General features: G+C 36.6%; 1 protein-coding gene across 3 annotated transcripts in view; it reads left to right on the forward strand.

The window, feature by feature from the left end:
• The window catches only part of LOC126465694 (carboxypeptidase M), a 500,418-nt gene extending 482,577 nt beyond the window's left edge, over positions 1 to 17,841 (forward strand). For 2 of the 3 annotated variants that reach the window (XM_050096325.1, XM_050096326.1), the window contains exon 10: positions 17,177 to 17,841. In XM_050096325.1, coding sequence (XP_049952282.1) covers positions 17,177 to 17,338 — 162 coding nt within the window. In that variant the 3' untranslated portion in view covers positions 17,339 to 17,841. Of the gene's footprint in view, positions 1 to 11,109; positions 11,179 to 17,176 lie in introns of all 3 variants that reach the window. The other variant, XM_050096327.1, reaches the window with a different exon arrangement.
• The last annotated feature ends 7,773 nt before the right edge of the window (positions 17,842 to 25,614 follow it).

Consider the following 25,614-nt stretch of genomic DNA (forward strand, 5'->3'; position numbering starts at 1 on the left):
AAGAGCACAACTCTATTCTGGACCGAAAATGCATCCTGATGGAAGAACCAAAACCAATGAGACTCACTGGGAAGCTTAATTCCTATCCTTACATAGGCCTGCCTGACTGAATGAACTGGCAAAGGAGCCCCATCTTGCCCCATGGTCATGGTGATTCAATGGTGGCTTAATTGACATGGTCAATGTGGAAGCAAGCTTCCTCAGGAGAATCAGTTCTGCATCTGATCTGACAGGAAGACAAGATAAAGTATACACACTAGCATGGTGTGTTGTGGGGTGATAGAAAATCTATAGTGATAACTGACCAGGGAAAGTGCCCATTTTTGAAATTTTGGCACTGTCCAGTCGGGCACAGGTTTGGCTGGGTGTAATAACCTGATGAGAGGCTTGCAGTCCATTAGCAGTAAAACATTTTTGTCCATAATGACACTGACGAAACTGGGCAATGCTCTAGTTGATTAGTTGATTATAATATTTACACAATTGGGTAGCCCATGGTACCAATCTTGTAGGACAGCACCACCCTATCGCCATAGGAGAAGGCATCCACCATCAGGAAAACAGGTTTAGCAGGAATAAAGTGAACTAGACATCTATACCTAAGCGAGACTTTTCTTAATGTCTGGAAACTCATTTTTTGTTCAGATGACCGGACAGAGAGAAAATTTTTCCACCTGAGAGCCTTTAAAGGTTCCACGATCTGAGCAGCATTAGGGATGAAGTGAAGATAATAAGAGATCTTGCTCTTGTGCTTCAAAAAATCGCAACTGGGCAGCATCTTCCAAGATAATACAGGCATAAAAGTTGTTTGCTACACCCAGACAGTCCTCAAAAATCTGATGCTATTTTTCACACACCTTTGTGATGCTGTCATGGCTGGCAAGGGAGTTGATCATTGCCACACCATCCGAAATTTGGAGGCTGAAGTTGTCAAAGTTGTTGAGGCCAAAAGTTGTACAAGAGTAGCGCCATGACTGGAATTGCCTTACAGGTAGATCTCTACTGCACCTGTAGAAGACAAACATGCATTTATATCTGAATGACTCTTCACTCTTCTATGACATTAACCAAACATCCTGCAAATCTTGCATTCACTGGTGAAGAGAGTCCAATACCACTGACTCAGGTTTGATTCTGGGTGCACCATTGACATCTTTCTGCATGCACCAAGCTGCTGGGGTTTGTAGTTTTCTTCATAATGAATTCCTTTAAAAGGAAGGAAGGAAGATTAGCGTTTAAAGACCTGTTGATGTCAAGATCATTAGAGATGCACCATGAGCTTAGGGTGGGGAAAGATTGGACAGGAAATCGACTGTGATTCCTCAAAGGAATCATCCTGGTGTTCACCTAAGAGATTTTGGAAAATCACAGAAAACCAAACACTGTGTGACCAGACAGGGATCTGCTGTCTTCCTGAATGTGTCACACCACTAAATCATCTCGACAGCTGTATTCCTAGAGGGTAAATTGATTGTATGGAGATTATTTCATGCTCTATAGGTAGACGCAGGACTACCAGTTGCCTCTAAAATGGCAAAACACGGCTGTATTGTATTCTGTTCAGGATGCATACGAGACATAATGTGTAGATAATGATCATCAGCTGCTGTTGTTGACCACAGTAATCACTGTGGGCCTGATCTTCAATGTTTTGTGGGACACAGCAGTGGGTGAAGGTACAAATGGTGAGCATCAAGTTTGTGGGCCAGTTCCTGTGCTCATAACACTTCAGAGGGTAAATTGACAAAGTGTGTACAGTCTACACTTCGAATGACCCTTCATGGCATGCTGGCAGTCTAAAAAGATTACTCAAGCTGCATTGTCCCATTCATGACAGAAGACACAGCATGGACTACTAAACTCTACTGGGAGTGCATGCTGTTACTTGAAAATGCTTCAGAATAAAGCAATTGAAGATAAAAAGCACTGCAAATATCAAGACTGAATTGTAACCTCATTAATTAACAGAAAAAATATCAAAATGCAAGAAACAATAGATTTTCATAACTGACTTACCCATGATGTTAACATCAGTATAAGTGTTGTTAAATCATTGTAGCAATACATATTTAACATAATAACATTACAAAGACAGTGGTACAACATGTGGAGACATTCCATTATTAGTAATTCCATTTCACTAAGATTGCTCACTATTATACTATTCATATATCTCAAATATACAAACAAATAAAAGGAACACCAATTAACTAATGACAAACATCTTGACAGTTTCTGACTAAAAACAAAAATACATTGAATCTTTATAGAAATCCAGGAAGAACAAGTCAGCAATTACAATGGATAAACTGAATAATTTCTGTGCAATTTTTTGACTTATGCAAAATAGCAATAACCAGTGTTATGCCTGCACTTGCTGCAGTTTATGCATGACATTTGCTATCTTTTTCAACTACCTGCCATCCTTCATCAACAACATTTCTTTAATGGTTGTTCTACAACGATATATCACTTGCAGTCTTTCATTTCAAGTCCTAAACTTCTTTTAAAGCTATGATTATCAGAGAGTCTTAGCATGATCATATGTTCCTGGCAAAACATTATTCTTTTATTGCCAAATGAATTGCATATTTTGTATGTAGCATATAGTCACTTTCTTTACATCTCTGAATTGCATTCTGTAAAATTTAATAAGACTTACACTAACAGTAACAGTATAAACTTATCACTTCCTCTCCTTGAATTGAACAAGTTTCCAAACATGCATTAAAAATTTTTAACATGTGTGTCTCTAATGTAAATGAGGGTACAACTTCAAATTTACTCGAGCTGGTTCACAAGACTGTCTGGAAACTATGCTCAAGCACTAAGGTATGTAAGGTCTTCAACTATTATTGGTATTTAACACAACTGAACTGAAGCCCATATCCCAACCAGCAGACAGAGCACTACTGCTGTCTGTGACTTACCAGCCATCTTAATAACTAATTATAAATAGTAAACAATGTACAAACAAGCATTCTGTATCAAGTGAGAAAATTTCACACCACATAATAAAATATATGTTAGCAGCTGAGGTAAAACTGTGAGTACATTCTGCCATATCTTCATAAATATCTCCATCACTGCATGAAGATTAGAATAAACATGCCATAGTAATTGCTGTTAGAATTTAATATCATTTGTTTATTGCTATTTGCCATTCATCTGATGTGATACTCATCTGCATCTATTAGGCAAATTTTTTGTTTCTTACTCTTTTCAGATAATTATATTTATGTGAATGGAAAGTCCAGGATGCAATAACAACTACATTACGAGAAGGATAGAATGCTACTCACTGAAGACACTGAGTCACAGGCAGGCACAATGAAGAGATTGTTGCACATTTTAGGTTTTGGCCAAAATACATTCGTCTCAAATAGAAAACACACCCATGTTCATGTTCACACAAGCTCTACCCAATGTTCACACACGGACAACACACACACACACACACACACACACACACACACACACACAAATACTGTCTCTGACCACAGTGGCCATCCAATGATCAAACCCAGTTGCAGAATGATTCAAATAAGATAAATGTATGGTACAAAAACTGGCACTTTTTTCTGATTAAGGAAGAGTGAGTATGAAAAGAAATGCCTCAAATTCCAGGTACATGTTAAATCACAAAGCTTCAAATACTGTCAATTCAACTAAATACCTAGGAATTACATTTACAAATTACTTAAATTGCAACTATCACATAGTGGGGAAGGCAAACCAACGACTGTTTTATTCTTCTAATTGTTTTATTGTCAGGAAACTTAGACTATGCAACAGGTCTGCTAAAGAGACTACTTATACTATGCTCCATACTCTGTTAGAGTACTGCTGTGCAGTTTGAGATCTTTACCATGTGGGATTGACAGGGAACATTGAAAAAAGTCCAAAGAAGCACAGCTCATTCTGTATTGTCATGAAATAGGGGAGAGAGTGTCATGGATACAAGTCAGTTGGCGTGGCAATCATTAAAATGAAGGCGTCTTTTACTGTGGCAAGATCTTTTCACAAAATCTCAGTTTGAGATCTTTACCATGTAGAATTGACAGGGAACATCGAAAAAAGTCCAAAGAAGCACAGCTCATTCTGTATTGTCGTGAAATAGGGGAGAGAGTGTCATGGATACAAGTGAGTTGGCGTGGCAATCATTAAAACGAAGGCATCTTTTACTGTGGCAAGATCTTTTCACAAAATCTCAATCACCAGCTTTCTCCACTGAACGTGAAAAAATTTTTGTGTCATCAACCCACATAGTGAGAAATGGTCATTGTGATAAAATAAGAGAAATCAGAGATTGCACAGAAAGATTTAAGGGTCATTTTTCCTGTGAGTACTGTTAGGGAGTGGAATGGTAGAGAAACTGAGGAGCCAATTCTAGAGTAACCCCATAGAATGGAATGGGAGGGGGGGATAGTGCCTGTATGTGCAGGCCTTAGTAAGACCTTCAGCATAATTGGTGTATAGCCAAATGTGTGTGTTGTATGTTGGCTTGAAAAAGGCTGCATCCATAAGATAGAGAAGTTTTTTGTCTTGTTTATGTACTTGTCAGTGACTCAGCACTTCTACTATTGTTGTGTTTTACCTCTACTTCAAGCTTCCCATTTTCCATTATCAAAAGAATGGATAATATTATTTTCACAGACAATATTACAGCTGACTTGAAAGATAAAAAGTACACCAAACAGTAACTGAATGAGCAGCAATGGGAACATGATATGCTTAAAGTTAGTGCATCATTACATAAATTGATTTTACAGTAGAAGACTGTATACTCTGAAAGAAGCTACTCATATCATCATCATCCTCATTGGCATGACAGCCCTTTGTGAGCCTTAGCATTCTGTAGAAGATTATCTCATCCTCCCCTGTTTAATGCTGGACTGCTCCTGTTCTGAATTCCAATTCCCCCTGTGTCCTCTCACATCCGTCTGACAGTTTATCTTAAACAGGTCAGGTTGGCTATATCTTGATAAGATTTCATAACATCTGATTTTTACAGGTTGGGCTATCAGCCCAATGCCATGCTCCAGTGATTCTGGAGTGCCTTTGTTTTCTGCTAGAATTGGTTCCTTTAGCTGATGGGTTCCCATTTTAATGGATGGGGAATTCGCTTTTCCGTCCTTGCATGAGTTAGCCATGCACACAAAGTGTACCTGTTGCCTAGGGTACATGGCATGGCCATGCGTGCATTGGACTTGGTAGGAATACAAAGCATTTCCTGTGTTTTGCTAGTACATTTCCACCAGCAGGAAATGCTCCCACAGGGCCACACGCTGCCCTTTGGGCCCCAAAAGAAGCTACTATTGTACTGTATTGCCTAAGAGTAGTGGTCAGTTAGTGATATAGAATGTGCATTTTATCATTCTGTTGAGCATCAGTGTGCACACTATTTCCTGTAGAGACATTGAACCCTCTAATAATTAGGAGCCATTTCTGTCTTGTTTCCATAACCTACAAACATATAGGTTCCCGCATAACATTTTTCATCATAGCTTCTACAGCAATTGCAAAGATAAACAAAATATGTACTTTTGTTTTCAAGTTGTAGCATTTTCTGGAAGTCCTCCGGCTGTCTCCCATCTTTGCTTGACTTCTTCTGCAACCATCTACCAGCTGCCTCTAAGGGCATTGGAAATCTATTGTTTTCACAAATACAGTTCAACAAATCCATGTTTTTTAATTATAGATTTCTCCCAGAAGCATTTCCAAAACATCATCAGTCATGTACTGTTACAAAAATTATTATGAGTATGGTAATCATTCTTTTATTCACAGTGCCAGTACACAATGTAGTTACTCATCTTAGTATGTTTTTTTTTTTTGTCAGCTTGTACGTAATCTGTTGTATGCATGTCTACATGTAGTTGCTAGTCCTTCATACTTTTGTTAGTTCATATCTTGGAGCAAAGAGTGTTGCTGCTGTTAAAATTATCTGTCAAAGTTATACTAGGTAAAACAGATCTAGAATACAACTTATTTGTTTCAGATTTATTCCCAGTAGTACACATTCTTGTTTGTCTTTGAGAATGTTTAAATCAGCAATCCTCCACGGTAAATGAGTGTACCAAATTGTAAAGGTGCATCCTACAATAAGGTGAAGCCTTATTGCAAAGCTGAAAGTAACAATAAGTTGGTCCTTATTGTAAAGTCAGAGTGTTAATAATATGGTTTTTCATGTTTACTTCTATCTACGTCCTCTACTGCATTATTGAATAATTTTAAAATCTGACTGAATGTACCACTTCATCAAAAAAGTAAACCACACAGTGAAAATCTCAATGTTGACCAAAAATTTCCAGTAAATGAGATCACTTCTAAAAGAGACTAATGAGAGTTGAACAAAAGAACGTCTCTGGATGAAGCAGTGCTCCTCTTAATAGAGAATATGCCTTGGAAATGGTGGTGCAGGATCTGTTCATTAAGCTGAGAATGACTGCCAACAGTGTCTATTTACAGCACTGAGTGAAAACCGCTACTTGCTTCATATTTTATTAAAATTTTGTTTAATAAATATGCATCCCATCAAAAACATAACCAATTTGATTAGTCATCTTGGATAACATATTTGGGTCTCTTACAGGGAACATTAAGCTCTTCAACTGTGAAGATAGAGAGACATTATGCAAAAAGTAGGAAAAATTAGTATCAGTGGATTGAGCTACAGGTCACTTTTGAATTTCATATAGGAGAGAAGCACTTTTTTCTTTTTGCAAATTCACAGTCATATACAACTGTTGAATTATTCATACAGGAGAGTGACATAATTTTTTCTTGAAATATGTTAACAAAAGATAAATAGTAAAGAAAAGAGTTGACTAAGCAGAGAGAGAGAGAAAGGGGGAGGGGGAGAGAAAGAGAGAGAGAGAGAGAGAGAGAGAGAGAGAGAGATTTCTTGACATTGTCTGCAAAGGATGTAGCCACTTTGAGAAAGTTTGATAAAGATATGTAGGAACATAAATATAGAAATAATACATAAGAACAAAAGAGACATGAAATGGGACTTGTGAAAATGAAGGTATGGGATTTAAAATCAAAATAAACAAAGTGAAACATTGTATATTGTAAAAAATCATTTTGGACAAAACAACTAGTTCCCTGAACAATACCACTAAAAGCAATAGACATCCAAAAATGGCAAAGGAAAGCCACATCTAATATAGATTGAGCTGAATAGATTTACTATCAAGAACTACAGATCAATGAATTTCAACTGTGATATAAATTTCTATGAACAGTGCTGGAAAGTTAACTATATATGGAGAATGATCATGTGATATGTGAACTTTCCTGGCGTATTAACTGATAATATTCTTGTTAGGTCTGTATTAACTGACAATATTCTTGTCAGGTCTGCTGTCGGATCATCAGTCAGCTTGAGACAAACATTTTAGAGACCCTTCTCTCTGCCATCTTCAGATGAAAATACAGTTTGCTCAGTCTCACTGGAACTGATTCCTACCTGGAACAGTGGCCCTGTTACATCACAGAAAATCGACAATACACATACCACAAGCTGTTACTTTTGGAGATACACTGATGATACATTAATGGTGAGGCCACATGGGCTAAACATGCTCAGCCATTTCTCAGATTATTTTAATTGCCTTGGGCCTTCACTGGAATCAGCAGAACATAAATTCAGATTTGTTGCTTTCCTATCATATGCTGGGAGTGTATTTTCAAATACAGGAAGTATTTAGAAATATGTAATATTAGAAGTTTCTTTTGTCAGCCAACCAAGACTGGAGCTCACCTTGGCTTGGTTAAAGAGGATCTAAGATTGAGGAAGTGCACCACTTACAAAACCTTTCCCACTGTGGGAAAACATAATTCAGCCAGACAATTTACACCATTCATGGCAGATTTATTGAGTGCCATTGCCATGCACAATTACTAGAATTTGAGGAATCTGCAGAGGCAGAGCACTGTCTAACCAAGGGACAGAGAATGATGTATGATGATACACAGTTGTTCTTGTGTCTTGCTAATAGGACTTTCTCTTAAAGAAACAAATTGAAGTTTGAGTTGCAGATAATATTATAGAGATATGGGCTATCCTTCAGATAAAATATGGACAACTGTTTTATCTAATATTTAAAAAAAAAAAAAAAAAAAAACAGTCTTGCAGCAGCAACAGCTTTTGAAGCATGTGCTGTTGGTTTTCTGTGGCATATAAAAGGACCACTATTTATGGTAGGAAGCTGTTCCAGAGAGATTTAGCACACAGAATTCTCAAAAAATGGCTCTGAGCACTACGGGACTTAACATCTGAGGTCATCAGTCCCCTAGAACTTAGTACTACTTAAATCTAACCTAACCTAAGGACATCACACACATCCATGCTCGAGGCAGGATTCGAACCTGTGACCGTAGCGGTGCGCGGTTCCAGACTGAAGTGCCTAGAATTACTCGGTCACACCGGCCAGCCCAGCATTCTCACCTGAAGATAGCAGCCAGGTGGACTGATGAAATTTCATGTCAAGAATACTGTATGAATCAACTGCAGAACCAGCAAGAATGTTATCAGAGTGTGATAGTGTTCCAAACTACCCATCTAAAAAGGATAAAGAGGAATTATTGTAAATGTTACACCTAATAAGAACTGGCCTATAAACAGGACTAATTACAGAAAGACAAGCTTCAGAAGTATAGTTTATAATTATATATACTTAAGCTGTAAAGTCTGTGTTCTTAGTCAAATGACTAATATGAAATTATGTAATGGAACAGCTGACCCTCACTTACCTTCAGAGAATAAAATTCTGAGAACTGTTGAAAGATACAGATAGTACAACAAACTATCCTAATTTTCAGGACTAGCAGTTTCTGCCTCCAAGAAGAAAGATGGATAGGTTGAAGGGGATTGCAAAGTAAAAAAATCTAAATCCTGAAAGATATGAAGTGTAAATCACAGAAATGAAGATATGAGCTACAAAATCAAAGCAAAGAAACTTAAAACTTAGTAGATTAAATACACTGTTTACATAAAACAAATCGTTGGCTGAAATGTTCCACAGGAACAACAGATGAGCCCCCTCATTCAGTGTCTTCCTTTTAACTTCCCCTGACCTATCCCTCTTTCCTCCTTGAGGGAAAACTGATAGTTATGAAAGTCTGGATAGTTTTGTACTTTTTCTATTGGCACTACCAATTATCTCACTTACTGAAAGTAATTACTGGCTGGCCTTCCTGTTAGATAGCTTTATAGTTTTCTCAAGTGAATTTTCCTTTGATACAGTTAACTAATACATGTGCCACTTTGTTGCTGTTCCTATACTCTATGAGTCTTCATGAAAAGCTGTGTGTTGGCCTTTGCATGAATAAACTGGGTAAGCCATATCACTTTGCCTCTCCACAAGCCATATAAAAATGATAATATAAGGGTCAATCAAAAAGCGGGAGTGTTCCGGCAGCGTTTATCCAACATAGTGCAATTCTGATACAGGTATATAAACACTAACATGTAAGATCAGTGTGGTATTAATGTCTTTTTGACATGGTAAATGCAGAGATGTGAAATATAGTGATACTATTATCAAATGAGTTCAAACAGGACCAACTTGCTGCTATTCCCTCCTTGAGTGTCTAAGGACAAACACCAGTAGACATCCATTAGAGAAGCAAGAACATGTATGGGGCAATATGTATGTTGAAAACCAGCATTGTGGAATGGTGCACCAAGTTCTGTGATGGCGGCAATTCGATGCAAGATGCTGGTCTATCTGGGAGGCCAGTAGAAGTTACATCAACTCAAGTGAAAGACACTTGAGCACCCACCCTATAATCCTGATCCCTCTCCATGTAATTATCATGACTTTGGTCCCTTAAAAAGGCCATGGTGAGTTGACAATTCCTGTTGGATGAGGATGTGCAGCAAGCAGTTATGGACTTCTTCACCCAGCAGGACAGTGTTTTACCAATCAAGTATCTTCAAACTGGTGCATTGGTAGTGTTGTGTCAGCTATTGTGGAAGTTAGCTCTGACACATACAATGAAGGAAAGAAGTTGCAATGGCTGGTGGCAGGAATCCAAAATCATGTGTACAAAATATTTTCAAATTCATAGAAACCTATATTTCTATTAACAGAAGAAACATAACTTAACTTCTTGTTATGAGGTCACTTCATGTGTTTCCAGTGCCTCCTACATGCAATTACTTTGACACACTATTACTACTTGCAGAATACAGACTAAGTATCATCTTCCTATTACTCAGTACTGATACTCTTGAGGTCTGTGACAGAACTGGGGCCTGACCAGCAATTGGCAGCTGGTTAAGCCAGCGTTGACAGGGGGCACTGGACTCTGTCTTCCTGGAGTTGTATCACTTCTCGCTCTTTTCATTGGTGTAGCTCAGCACCTTCTCGATGTTGTTTTGTAACACTGGGATCCGTGCTTTCTTGATGCTGTTTTGCGGTGCTGCACTGGTTGGTGTGCAATCAATCTTTTGGAATTGCACAGGTGGTATGATTGCTTATAGGAATTTTGCCTGATTGGCTTACTGATTCTGGGCAGTACAGCATTCGCACAGAAACTTTTTGATTGCCCCTTGTAGTAATATGTTATTCACACAGCACTGTGCCCTGTGTCCTGCATTACAATGTGTGTCAGATGAATACATCAATGTTATAGTTTTCATTCCTAGTGTAAGCTCTACTTACAAGTGTACATGAGGCACGTTTCATTTAGTTCACTTCAGGATGAAATCGTTTGTGACTGGGCACTCTAGCGTTCATAACATGAACAACAAATTACTTGGGATCAGAAAATGCAAGGTTGACTGAACATTATGCATAACATGCATGACTGATCTCTGTGTGGATAGAGTCTATTTTGGGCATTTATATTACACATAAATATTTATATGGCATGATGACTGTAAATAACAACTTAATTTTACAGTGATCAATATTAACAATGAACAGCAGGTCAGTGACATGGGGATCACAAGTTTTCCAACAATGTAGTGTATGTAGTCATATAGAAATGTATTGTGAACTGTAATCTAACATTTGCATGTAATACTTTTAGATGGCTCTATTGGTACTAATCCTGTATAGCACACTGCACATAGCACTTCTGTTATGTTTTCAGCTGGTGGCACCAGCATCACTGGTTGAGGATACGTTTCTCTTCCCTAATGTCTAGCACACTATTGAACCTGTAAGTAGTATCCAACCTGTGATGCTTCATCACATTTTATTTCTGTTATTCCTTGTGTAAATATGTTCCCAGTTTTATAAGTATCTATAGTGCAATTTTGGTTCACATTTGAAAATATCTTTCTAACAATATTAAATGCTGCAAGACATGACACATATCATTTTTTTAACACAATTCAGTTGATGTACAGCATATAAAAAAAGATTTCAGTTATGTTATCAATCTTTTTGCAGTACATACTCTCTATATCAGAGTATCAAAAATATTAAAGAGTATTAATGTTTTAATATTTAAACAGAATTGTTACAAATTTTTTAAAGATTTATTGTATGTTTGTTGCTGACTGACTGACTGACTGACTGACTTGGTAAGTAGTAAGTAGCAAGCCAACATTTCAGTGCAGTAATTCTATTCATAATGTCTAGAGGAATATGTAGTAATTGATTGTAATACAGTATTTTCTTAGAATACATTCATTACGCCATCTCTTGTGTAGCATTACTGATCTTGACTTTGACTGGTCACTATAAGTGATTTTGCTAATCATGATTCTAGTTACTGTAGTGTCTGTCATGAACTTTATTGTAACATTAGTATCAATTATGTATTTGAGGGTTCCAGGATGACTCGATTACTGTTGCTCACTTGACTTTAATGATGATATGCAAAAAGTCTGACAATGACTACCCCAAGTCAAAATCAGTTGTGTATGTACAATAAATATTAGTTAGTGCTGTATTGGAATCAAACACTTCAATATAAATTGAAGAGTGACATGTGAGATAAATATTATTTGTGGTTTTACAGCTTAATTTATGATATGTATTATATTAATATGTGGTTCAAAGTGTTTGTCACAAATGATCAGCCAGACAACATATTTTTTCTCAAGCAGAGGTGACCGGTTGAAGTTGATGAATATCAGGTAATAGTCTCCATGCCCTCCTTTTCTTAATTATGATGCACTGAATACAGAACAAAATTGTATAAGTCTGTAAAAAAGGCCTTGTGCAATATCTATGAAGGTAATTGCAGTTGTCTTTCATAAATATCTGAACTGAAGACTATGAACTTTTGCAAAAATAGGAAAAAATTACAAGGGACCAAGACCAAAACTGAATGAAAAGTTAAGGTAACTGTAAACTGTGATACATAGAGGGAATACTGCTCGCTCAAGAATCACATAAATTGAGAATCATAATTTTGCTTCTAATGAAACATCTAGCGTCAGGTTAAGTAGTAGCAGATTTATGGCAGGTAATATTCACTCAAATAATAAATCAACATATTGCATAGTTGTTGAAAAGGACTAAATGAGAAATGGACTGTCAGTTACTGAATTGTTGCAGTGAAAAAATACATCACAACAACATTGTACATCAACTGTTTTAATATTTACTTTTACAAAAACATCAGAATAGTTGAACATAACCTAACTAACAAGTTATTTCAATGTACCTTGTTTGTGCTGTGGCTGTGAACTAACATTAGCTCCAGTTACTGCCCTGGCAGTCAGTGAACTCCTGACGATGATGGCGGAGATTGCCATCGAAAGCTCAAGGATTTTATTCGAATTGATGCAGCTGGAAAACTGAGAATGTTTTATTCAATTAGCTCCAGTTCTTTGGGAGTAAATGTTTGCATTTATCACAAAATCTTCACTTTCCACTTTAAGATCAAATAAATTATTGTTATAAATTGTGCAAAAGTAATTTTTTGTAAATAATTTAATCATCTTTCTTTGATAAAGTTATCTTTCATGTATGATTCCATTTCCTCTCACAGGAAAATTGTTGGGACTCTTAAATGACCATCGAGGTGCTCATCAAGACTTGATATAATTGTTTTGTTGTTCCCATAGCTGACAAGATAGCATCAGACTGGAAGTTTCTATTCTTGTCAGGCTTAGATATTTCATTACTGTTGGCTCTCAATGCTTCTTCAGCATAGTACACCATAATGGTTGTTAAGTATTTATTCTTCTTGAATGAAGCTTGAAGCAGATTTTGGTTTTAAACCTTACATGAGAAACTAATTTTTTCCATTTTAACCTAAAGTTATTAGGACTTCAAGACTCTGCTCATTAAAGAGTGCATGACTACACAAAATTAATTCACTGTTTCTAATGCACAGCTTCAAGACTTTAAAACTGTGTTGATTCAAGCTTTTGTAGCTCAAGCATACAACTTCTTTATTTACTTTCTGCTTCTGAAAGTCTAAGTGGCTCTGTTATTTATGAACTATCATTTATATTGTTTCACATACTATAGGACTAGCACTAATTTGGTTTCACTTATTAAAGAATCATCCTTTCTTTCGTTTCATGGTGGACAATATTTTTTGTGGAAACTATATTCAATAAACTTTTGTTTGTCCACTATACCTGGTCTGTTTACTTGTGCCCAACAACTTAGTATGCATCAAATCATTTGTAGTCTTTGTAGCACTGCATTTCAGAAGCTTCTGTTATTTTCAGTCTGCCCTGTTTATTGTCCATATTTCACTTTCATACATCTACATCTATATCTACCTCTACATCTACAGTCCACAAGATACCCTATAGTGTGGAGTGGGGCTTTGTGTAGCACTGTCATTTCCCCCATTCCTGTTCCAATCATGAATGGTTTTTGGAAAGAGTGAGTGTTGGTAAGCACGTATATGAGCTGGAACCCCTCTAATTTTACCTTCATGGTCTTGTAATGAGATATACATTGGGGGAAGCAATATATTGGCTGCAGCAAACTACACTGTGAAGCAGAACACTTCCCTTGCAGCTGGAGTTTGCTCAGCATATCTGTGACATGTTCAGGCTCACTAAATGAATCTGTAATGAAATGCACTGTTCTTCCGTGGATATTCTTTATTTTCTCTCTGAAACCTTTCTGGCACAGATTGCAAACTTAGCAGCAATATTCAAGTATTGATCAAACAAGGAATATGTAAGCAACCTCCTTTGTGTGTGGACTACACTTACCAAGGATTATTTGAATGAATCTCAGTGTGGCATTTGCCTTACCTGTGATTAGTTGCATATGGTTATTCTGCTTTCAGTTGCTCCGTACTTATATTTCTTGATATTTTATGGATGTGACTGCTTCCAGCAACTGTTCTGAAAGGGTGTAAACATACAATAATGATCTTTCTGCCTCTTTAAGTGCAATACTTTATATATGTTTACATTGAGAGTCAACTGCCAGTCCTTACACCAAACATTAAACTTCCGCAGGCCTCCCTGCTGTTTCTAGTGTTGCTTCTCTGTATAGACAGCGTCATCTGCAGAAATCCTCATGAAACTTCTGATGTCACCCAATAGGCCATTTATGTATATTATGAATAGTAATGGTTGTATAACACTCCCTCAGGGTATGTCCAAAGTTAATATATATCTGGAGATTTCTCTCCACTGCGAATGACAAACTATGTTCTGTTTGCAGTCATACAACTGGTCTGATATTCCATGTGTTCATATTTTGTTCATTCTCCATTTGAAGAAAGCTCATGTTGTCATCGGGTTCTGAACGTAATATTTCCTTCAGCAGATTTTCATGTGTATATTTCTCTCTCAATTTCAACCATTCACTTGATTAGCAACTTGTTTTCTTTTTCTTATTTATACGCAGTGCTAAAGTCAAAGCAAGAAATATTTTGTCTGAATTGGTAGCCATTCGCACTAATGTCAAAATACTTCATGACATGAACAGAGTCAGCTTCAAAGGTGAGGTTAAACTGATGTACAGTGTATGGGGGTTGTTTGAGAAACCTGTGGATTAAAAAGAATGAATCTGACAAACAAGTTTGATTGTGTATGGCCTGCTTAACTTGATGCTTGCTTAGGATGGACTCAAGGAAGTTCACACAGAGATATTACTCATAACATAACAGAATGATTCTGCTGACTTATTTCCAACCAAGTGTCTGAATCATGGGGTTGCCAATTATTTAAATACATGTATACGAATAATTAGTGAAATCTCTAATTACAGTTTAGTTCATAAAGAAACTGTGGTGTCACCGCCAGCCACCACACTTGCTAGGTGGTAGCTTTAAATCGGCCGCGGTCCATTAGTACATGTCGGACCCGCGTGTCGCCACTGTCAGTGATCGCAGACCGAGCGCCACCACACGGCAGGTCTCGAGAGACGGACTAGCACTCGCCCCAGTTGTATGGACGACTTTGCTAGCGACTACACTGACGAAGCCTTTCTCTCATTTGCTGAGAGATAGTTAGAATAGCCTTCAGCTAAGTCCATGGCTACGACCTAGCAAGGCGCCATTAGCATTATATTGCATTTATCTAGAGAGAGTCTCACTTGTATCATCAAGAATGATGTATACAAATGATGGATTAAAGTTAAGTATTCCAGCAGCTACGTACTTTTTTTTATAGCATTCATTACGTATCCTGTTTCAGACCTAATGCCCACCTGCGTGAGTTAGCGCGTGCATCTTGGCCGCCTCTTTCAATTAGTGTGCGTAGTGTTGGCAAGTCTGCCGACACTACATAAACAAAGGTCAAATTTATTGCTGATGGTGTTCTAGTGAACCAAATAATAATTTGGTTTAGCTGTATATTAGGTAGCTGTAAAACTAATAAATTTATATTTTTGTACAGCTGATGACTAACTTATTATCTTCATTGAAATTACTCTGCAGCTGTTGAACTACAGCTATGAGCAAAATCATTATATGAACTATTTATTAACACCATGTATACATCTATTGGGTTTTACCAAGCTTTGTGTCAAATTCTTAGGTTCACAGTTTTCCTAATTTACTCACTCTCTTAATTGACACCAAATGTATTTTCCACATCAGAAAAAATTAGGATAAAAAATTATAACATTAGTTCTTATAGTTAAACAAGCTTAACGGTAAATAAAGCAAAAATATCTTCTGGGAAGTGGAAATTATTATTACAAATAACTTTTAAATAGAAGGTTTTTGGAGTTAATGAAATTTTGACTACAAACAGTAACTGAAGGGCTTTGAACTGAGATAGTTATTTTGCAAACAATTAGTTATTTGCTAACTGGAAATCTCAATTCCAATTATTCAGTAGAGATTGGAAACACTAAATATCTCTTTAAATAAATTGTTTGTAGATAAACTAATTATTACTCTGCACTTAAAAATCACAAAACTACTTGGTAAAATATAAAGTTGTGTGAACAGTGGCTTAATCAGGAGATTAGTCACACATTACTAAATAAGAGATTAGTCATCTATATGTATACAAGGACAAGAAAGATAAGAAATGTACTTAAGTAGTGCAATTGGAGCAAATGGGACTACTCACAACTTTCTGCTGTTCAGCACTAATGTACAACCATATACTTGTGTATTATACATTCTTGTGCAGGCACTGCAAGTTTAAAAATACAGTCCATAAGAAGATAAAAAATTGGAACAGCTCACTAAGAAGTTGTGTTCTCCTGGATATGATGGTGTTTCTGCCAGGATAGTAAAATCATGTGCTGACTTGATAGGATTGCCCTTAACCTATCTTTATAATCAGTCATTGATTTAGTGCATGTTCTCTGACAAGCTTAAATATGCTGTAGGAACATCTATTTATAAGACTGCAGATCACAACTTATCACAGACCTTCAGTATTATTTTTGTCACAAACCTTTCCTTATTGTCACAGTGTCTCAAACTGGCCACTTGAGCCAGAGCTTTCTCTACTAGTTGTGATTACAAAGACATACTCGTGTCATAATTTTTCCACTGTCATTATTTTTCCCTACTCTTTCTCTTCTTGCATTCTCCTGTCTTTATGTTTAAGTTAATGTAACACTTTGTTGTGTACATAATTTCATTTGCCCAGTTATAGTGTTAACTAAGCAGTAAATCAGATATTATCCTTTATGATAATACTTATTAATTATTTCTCTTAGTTACAGTTTTAAATTGGAACCATAGTGTTCATCATTATAATTATTATGAATTTATGTTACACATTTTCTTTATATGACAAATCACTTCAAACCTTTTACAGCGCCAAGACAACTTCTACAGGCCAACACACCATTCTGGAGGACCGTACTTTCACCGCCCAAGTGGTGGGCCTATCAGTAAACCCCTTGGAAGCAATGGTGGTGGCTTCCTTTCCAGCATAAGCTCTGGTTTCAACAACCTTGTCAGTAATTTCTTTGGCTGAGTTGAGGGCTCAAAGTTCACACTGACTATGAGTGTTCCCACATCATTCTTGACAATACCGAAAGAACAAGTGACAAGATTTTGCTACAAGTTTTGTACATCCCACCTTCATAGTTTTGTGTATGACAAAAGTACAAGTGATATGTGTACTTACATGAAGTGTATTTCTACAGATTACTCAATCCAGAGAAAAAGGTGCACTATATATGAACTAAGTCTGGAAGTATTTTCAAAATTTATTATTGTGAATGTAAGTCCTAGTCTTATTCTCTCTCCTCAAAGAATATTGTAAATAATTCTTTTGCTCTTCTGGATACAGAAGCAGTATTTTTTTGGGATAGATGTGCATCACATGGTGTCCTGAGCAAAAATTTTGTTCAGAACCTGGACAATTCAGCTTCCTACTTCTATGTACTGATTTCTTTCTGGAAAAACATGTTTGTATTATATTTTTTATGTATTATTATATTTATGAACCCCAATTAAAAATAATAATTCCAGTTACTTACAGTTTCAATGTTCTTAATGTCCCGTTGTTATACTGCATTTTTACAAGTTCACAACCATCATATTGAATGTGACAATAACAATTCTGGCAGCTTTTTTTCAGCCAATGTAAATTACTGATGATTAAATTTTGAGGTAAAATAAAGGTAAGGCAGTTTTTATTCCTAATGTGCACGAATACGTGCTATCATCTGCTTCATGCATGCATTACACCTTTATACATTACGCACATCAATTCATTTTCAGAATTAGCCATTGTATTTCACGGTATTTTGTGCAAACTACAGAGCATGCTTGCTTCACAAAAGGACTTCCACAGACCTGCATGTATTTCAAGAATCTGAGGTAACCGACATTCTAATTGCCTGAATAATAGACTTCAAATTTGTAGTGCTGAAATCCCTTACAAGTATTATCCATACCTTGCTCATGTACATAAAGCACACCTGAATATCTTTACAGGTTGCAGGAAACTGGAATCAGTCACCATTTAAACTCATTTTGTGGAATGACTGAATAATTTATTAAAACAAAAGCCACTGCGTCATCCTCTATAGTAAGGCATCATTCATATATGGTGTGGAGTGGCATGGTATCAGCACCCTGCTCTCTCAGCTATTGTTGGCTTGCCAGACCTTGGAGCTGTTACTTCTCATTCAGATACTCCTTGGTTGACATTGAGAGGCAGAAACGACTCTGTTCCTGTTTTCCCACTAATGAAAATTCCCTTGCAGTAGCAGAAATTGAACCCAGGTCCTCTGCATGGCAGTCAGATGCACTGACCATTCAACTACAAATGCACAAGTTATTGCTCAACTTTTTTTCCATTCCCCCTCAAAAGAGAACATGAAGAAAAAAAGACAATGATGCTATGTATTTTTGGCATACAGAACCTTCAATTCATTTATAGTATATATTTAAAGAATAATATGACTACATTTTATGGGTATAGAGACAAAGAACAAACTGATGGAAAGATGAAGGAATGAAAAGAAGTATATAGTGTTAAAATTTTTGTGCCACATTTTTGTTGTGTGATTGATGTCTTACCACCTGTTATGAGAAAGTAACCCACATATTTGATTACCATAAAATCAGATCAAGTTGACTGATTTTAGACTTTAAATTAAATACAAAAACTGTTGTAAAATATTTTGATGCCAGGAAACAATACTATTGCTGATATGTTTGTCCGCTTTGATATCTTTACTTGAAATCGAAAAACTGTGGAATGCTCCAACACAGAGATTAGCAAGTGTACTCTTTATTTGTTAATGTACCAGCCTGCTAGTTTGCTGTTCAATCCACATGCAAGTGTCACAATCACCATAGTGTGAATCAGGGGAATATAGTTGGTAGTGCAATGACAGAGCAATTCTTGTCTGTTTGTAGCATATGAATCTGTATCACCATGTGCTGTTACTGTTGATTTATTGTGATCCTCCTGTTACTTGGACTCTGTGTGAACTGCTATTTGAAATATATTGGACAGCAATAATCCTGGTTTCTGACAATGCAATGGAAACTGCTTGCAGAATGTACCTTTTAATCTGATGACCACTGGCAGGTCGAAACCATTTAATGCATTATGAAAAGCCCATGTGATAGTGGCATTAAATATGAAAAAAGTTAAAGAACGTGATCAGTCTATCATTTATTTATTAGAAGAGTATGTCATATTTTCCCTTCTGGCTATTAATTTGTTCTGATTTGAAAAATATTTTTCTTTTCTTTCTTACTCTTGAAAACCTAGCACAAATTGGGCTTGGCAATGTAACTCCTGTCACTTGTTACTCATGTAATGAACATGTGTGTGTATATCCAGGAGGACACTATAAGACAAGACAGCATTAAAGAGAGTAGAGGGGTAAGTAAGACAACATGTTTTCCGAGCTGCTGTAAAGGCAAAAACTCTTTATTTTCAAGTGCAGGCAGTTAAATTTATCAAACAGTGCTGAATATGACAAGCAAAGGACATTTGAAAAATGACAGGGCATAGGTACGCACAAGGCAATGTAAATAATAAGTGTGAGTTAAACTACTCATCAGTGTGGGTCCATATATGAATCAGTGTAGTTTGGTGGGAAGAAGGAAGGGTGTGACAGAGGAGTAGCAGAAGTTACCAAAACTTATTGTGGAATATGAATCAATGTATGACTTGTCATTCTTCACATGTAGAAAGCTTTACGAGAGATGAAACTCATGTTAAGAATTTTAATACGAATTATAGTTCCAACTATCTTGATTAATGCTAGAGATGTCACCAGGCAGATTATGTAGCATTTTTCTACAGCAGACTTTGTAAAGAACAGAGAATTGTAGCATATGTTGGTGACTTATGGAGACTTTACACAATACATAAAATTGATGGATTGCTTTAGAACTGCATTTGATTTGAATATGTTCAAAACTTAAACATAACTAGTAATCACTATAAAAACAATGCAACAATAGACTGTAATAACAAAATGTCAGAATAAATTAAAACAATTTTGTGGCACTAATTAACACATTTTGACATGCACTGATGATGAATAAGGAGATAGATACTGGTCATAATGAAGATAGGTATGTCAAGTTTAAACACCAAAAACTTTTAGTCGTTTGAGAAGGATGTACTTTACAATATTTACACACACCTAAATAATTTTGAAATCCCCTCAAGTTGTACACAGGCACAATTAAAAAGACACTCACATATAGCTTTTGGCCACACCCTTCATCAGTAAAAAATAGACACACACACACAACATTCACACACAGGTGTATGTGTGAATATTGTGTATGTGTGTCTCTTTTACTCGCGAACACTGTGGCCAAAAGCTGTATGAGAGTATCTTTTAGTTATGCCTGACTGCAACTTGACATGTCTTCTTTATGGTAAGTAGCAATCTGTCTTCTCCTACATTACTGATGTTTATACATGGAGTTTTCATTGCTTAATTTTGGAGTCCATCACCTGAAATATTTGGTTACTTTAAATGAGAGAATAATACAATACACAAACATCAATGATCATTAACACTGTTGGAAAGAGTAACTTAGCAATATCAATCACATATATTATTAAAGACTTTGAAAGACAAAGTTAGAGAATAAATTCAAACCTCTGCCCATAAACACACCTATTGGTGATTTATGTGTACCCTGGCAGAGCGAACCCAACAGGTTTTATCAATTATATGAGAATTCCAGATACCATTACAGCATCCTAATTCAGTCTACCATAAATTGAAATTGCTTATCATTTAATGAGGGGCAACTTTTCAATAAAAGATACAAATTACAATATATTAAAATAATATTTGTCTGAGTCTTTCTTTCTTTCCCCTGTGGTTTGCACGGATTGTAAATAATCTACTTATTCAGCATCTGATCTTCATTGAGACTGTGTCTGCAGCTGTGATGAATTGTTTAAATGATTGAATACTACCTGTAGCTGTCAGTTGTTTCTTTATTTACTGTACAATTCCCTAATTTTGGTCTTAGACCATTATCAGTATGACAGTAACTTCAGTGTCTCTCAACAATATTGAGCCTGTTCTGTGACAAGATGTTGCAGGGCCACCGGATGCACGTTGCTCATCATGATGCCAGACATAAATGCATACTATTCGATTAAAAGTATCTACATCTCATACGCCAATAAACAGGGATCTTCAAGCATTGCAGAAGGTGATAGTAAAAATCACTGAAATCCAAAGAAGGAATCACTTTTGAGCTCCAAAACACTACTAGCAATCTGAGCTCTATGACTGTGCAGAATGTGTTCAAAAGACTAGGGCACAAGGGTTGAGCAGCTCCTCATAAGCTACACATTTCTGTAGTGAATCTAAGTAACACTTGAGGTGATGTAAGGACTGATGCCACTGGACAGTGGATGACTGGAAATGAGTTGCATGGAGTCATGAAATATGCCCTACTATGTGGCAGCCTGAGGTAAGGGAATGGGTTTGGTGAATGTGTGGAGAAAGTTATCTGTCAACATGTGTGACAGCAATAATGAAGTACAGAGGAGCTAGTTTTACAGTACAGTAGTGTTTTTCATGGTTTGGATGTGATAGCATTATTGCACTTACGAAAATGATAAATTCAGAAAGGTATGAACACATTTTACAGCATGGTGCTACATGGAGTTGAGAAACATTTCAGAGACAGTGCTTGTTTGTCTCAGCATCATGCTAATTATTTGTAGAATTGAAAGCATCCCCAGCAGAGTTCAATTCTTCATAAAGGCAGTGGGTGGGTGCAAATCATATTAATGTCCTCAAATACGTATCAAGATATTTTTGACCAGATAGTGTACATAGCCAAATATGGGCAACCATATAGGCATATAATGATAAATTAAAGTTTTATTTTTTATTTCATTGTATTGATGTAAAAGCACAATTGACAGCATTTTAGTCATTTTATTGGGAAACTATACACCTTGGCCTTTTATTTTAATTGAATCTATCTGTCTTATCACTCTGCAGTCCACATGATGGAAAACATCTGTGTGTGTCATCTATGGACACCAAATACATATTGTCTTTGTATGTTTATGTATAAGACCTACATGTATATGAACAACATCTTTGCAACAGTATTTCTGTAGCCCACATTAAATGTTGTGCAGCCATAATTTGTAAGTCGAGTAGATGAGTAAACAAAATCTATGTCACAACTGTGACATGCAGGTGTTCTAATGGCTCTTGTGATATCAATTTTATAACACCTACAACTCCCGCATTCTTACGCACAGTGACACTGGACACTATTTAAATATATACAGGCGTAGAGATTTATACGGCATAATGTGCCTTTAATATGTGTAAAGTAAGTTTTATTAATTCTAGCACATTTTAAGTTCTGACTTGTTACTACATTTAATTTTTAACAGATGGCTAAAACACCGATTACATTGCTTCCATTTAATAGGATACTTGAAAACTGTTAAAACCTAAATTGTGCAACTGCACAATGAACAAAGAAAAAAATCACAGCTGCAAGCAGCATTAAATCATTTAAATTGTTCAGTATTTTGGCAATTTTATTATATTATTTAACTTTGTGGCTGGATGCCCTTCCTGACATCACAGTTATCAAGATAACATGAGGGAGGTAATTCATGTGCGCCATCCATCTGTGAATTGTGTAACATTTTTTGTATGCCTTAGTGTATTTTAACTGTTTGTGTACCATATTTTGTGATGCATAATTTGTGGGCCAGACAAGCATTTGCCTAAATGAGCTTGGGAAACCACCTCAAAAACCACTTTCAGGCTGGACAGTACACCAGCCCAGTATTGTTAAACCAACAAGTGGATTTCATCTAGGTGTAGATCACATTCCTGTACCACAAGCTACTAAGTTGTCCATTACACTATATGAACAAGTCAATATTTGTCAGTGTGTAACATGAGAAAATGGCAACTTCAGAATACCAGTTGATTATGGAATCCATACATAACATAAAAATGTATGTATGTATGTTCCCCAACTCCTCCTAAGCCACAGGACTGATTTCAACCTAACCTGGCACACATATCACTTATTGCTGTGGGAATAAGATATGCCTGCCTATCAAAGGTGTGGGAGTGGGACTGAAAAAGTAGTAACCCACAATGCATGAATACCAGGCTTTATTCATTCACTATTTGAGAATGTTGAGTAAAACTGCCACATCAGGCATGACCTTTTAATTTATTACTTATCTACTAATAATTTATTCATGACATTTTTGCAGACTGTATTCACTGATTCATGTACCAACAAAATTATATCATTGTATAAAAGTTCAGGACATATGACTTCATCTCAATCACTAAGATACAAGAAAAACTAACACACCATGCATGACATTTAAATTTATTACCTCTTCAATACTAAGTCTGTTCACAAAACATTTCACATTGTTGTTGTTGTGGTCTTCAGTCCTGAGACTGGTTTGATGCAGCTCTCCATGCTATTCTATCCTGTGCAAGCTTTTTCATCTCCCAGTACCTACTGCAACCTACATCCTTCTGAATCTGCTTAGTGTATTCATCTCTTGGTCTCCCTCTACGATTTTTACCCTCCACGCTCCCCTCCAATACTAAATTGGTGATCCCTTGATGCCTCAGAACATGTCCTACCAACCGATCCCTTCTTCTGGTCAAGTTGTGCCACAAACTTCTCTTCTCCCCAATCCTATTCAATACTTCCTCATTAGTTATGTGATCTACCCATCTAATCTTCAGCATTCTTCTGTAGCACCACATTTCGAAAGCTTCTATTCTCTTCTTGTCCAAACTATTTATCGTCCATGTTTCACTTCCATACATGGCTACACTCCATACGAATACTTTCAGAAATGACTTCCTGACACTTAAATCAATACTGGATGTTAACAAATTTCTCTTCTTCAGAAACGCTTTCCTTGCCATTGCCATCCTACATTTTATATCCTCTCTACTTCGACCATCATCAGTTATTTTGCTCCCCAAATAGCGAAACTCCTTTACTACTTTAAGTGCCTCATTTCCTAATCTAATTCCCTCAGCATCACCTGACTTAATTAGACTACATTCCATTATCCTTGTTTTGCTTTTGTTGATGTTCATCTTATATCCTCCTTTCAAGACACTGTCCATTCCATTCAACTGCTCTTCCAAGTCCTTTGCTGTCTCTGACAAAATTACAATGTCATCGGCGAACCTCAAAGTTTTTATTTCTTCTCCATGAATTTTAATACCTACTCCGAATTTTTCTTTTGTTTCCTTTACTGCTTGCTCAATATACAGATTGAACAACATCGGGGAGAGGCTACAACCCTGTCTTACTCCCTTCCCAACCACTGCTTCCCTTTCATGTCCCTCGACTCTTATAACTGCCATCTGGTTTCTGTACAAATTGTAAATAGCCTTTCGCTCCCTGTATTTTACCCCTGCCACCTTTAGAATTTGAAAGAGAGTATTCCAGTCAACATTGTCAAAAGCTTTCTCTAAGTCTACAAATGCTAGAAACGTAGGTTTGCCTTTCCTTAATCTTTCTTCTAAGATAAGTCGTAAGGTCAGTATTGCCTCACGTGTTCCAGTGTTTCTACGGAATCCAAACTGATCTTCCCCGAGGTTGGCTTCTACTAGTTTTTCCATTCGTCTGTAAAGAATTCGTGTTAGTATTTTGCAGCTGTGACTTATTAAGCTGATAGTTCAGTAATTTTCACATCTGTCAACACCTGCTTTCTTTGGGATTGGAATTATTATATTCTTCTTGAAGTCTGAGGGTATTTTGCCTGTTTTAATACATCTTGCTCACCAGATGGTAGAGTTTTGTCAGGACTGGCTCTCCCACGGCCGTCAGTAGTTCCAATGGAATATTGTCTACTCCGGGGGCCTTGTTTCGACTCAGGTCTTTCAGTGCTCTGTCAAACTCTTCACGCAGTATCATATCTCCCATTTCATCTTCATCTACATCCTCTTCCATTTCCATAATATTGTCCTCAAGTACATCGCCCTTGTATAGACCCTCTATATACTCCTTCCACCTTTCTGCTTTCCCTTCTTTGCTTAGAACTGGGTTTCCATCTGAGCTCTTGATATTCATACAAGTCGTTCTCTTATCTCCAAAGGTCTCTTTAATTTTCCTGTAGGCGGTATCTATCTTACCCCTAGTGAGATAGGCCTCTACATCCTTACATTTGTCCTCTAGCCATCCCTGCTTAGCCATTTTGCACTTCCTGTCGATCTCATTTTTGAGGCGTTTGTATTCCTTTTTGCCTGTTTCACTTACTGCATTTTTATATTT

The sequence above is a fragment of the Schistocerca serialis genome, chromosome 1, assembly GCF_023864345.2.
Source record: "Schistocerca serialis cubense isolate TAMUIC-IGC-003099 chromosome 1, iqSchSeri2.2, whole genome shotgun sequence".
Classification (NCBI taxonomy): domain Eukaryota; kingdom Metazoa; phylum Arthropoda; class Insecta; order Orthoptera; family Acrididae; genus Schistocerca; species Schistocerca serialis.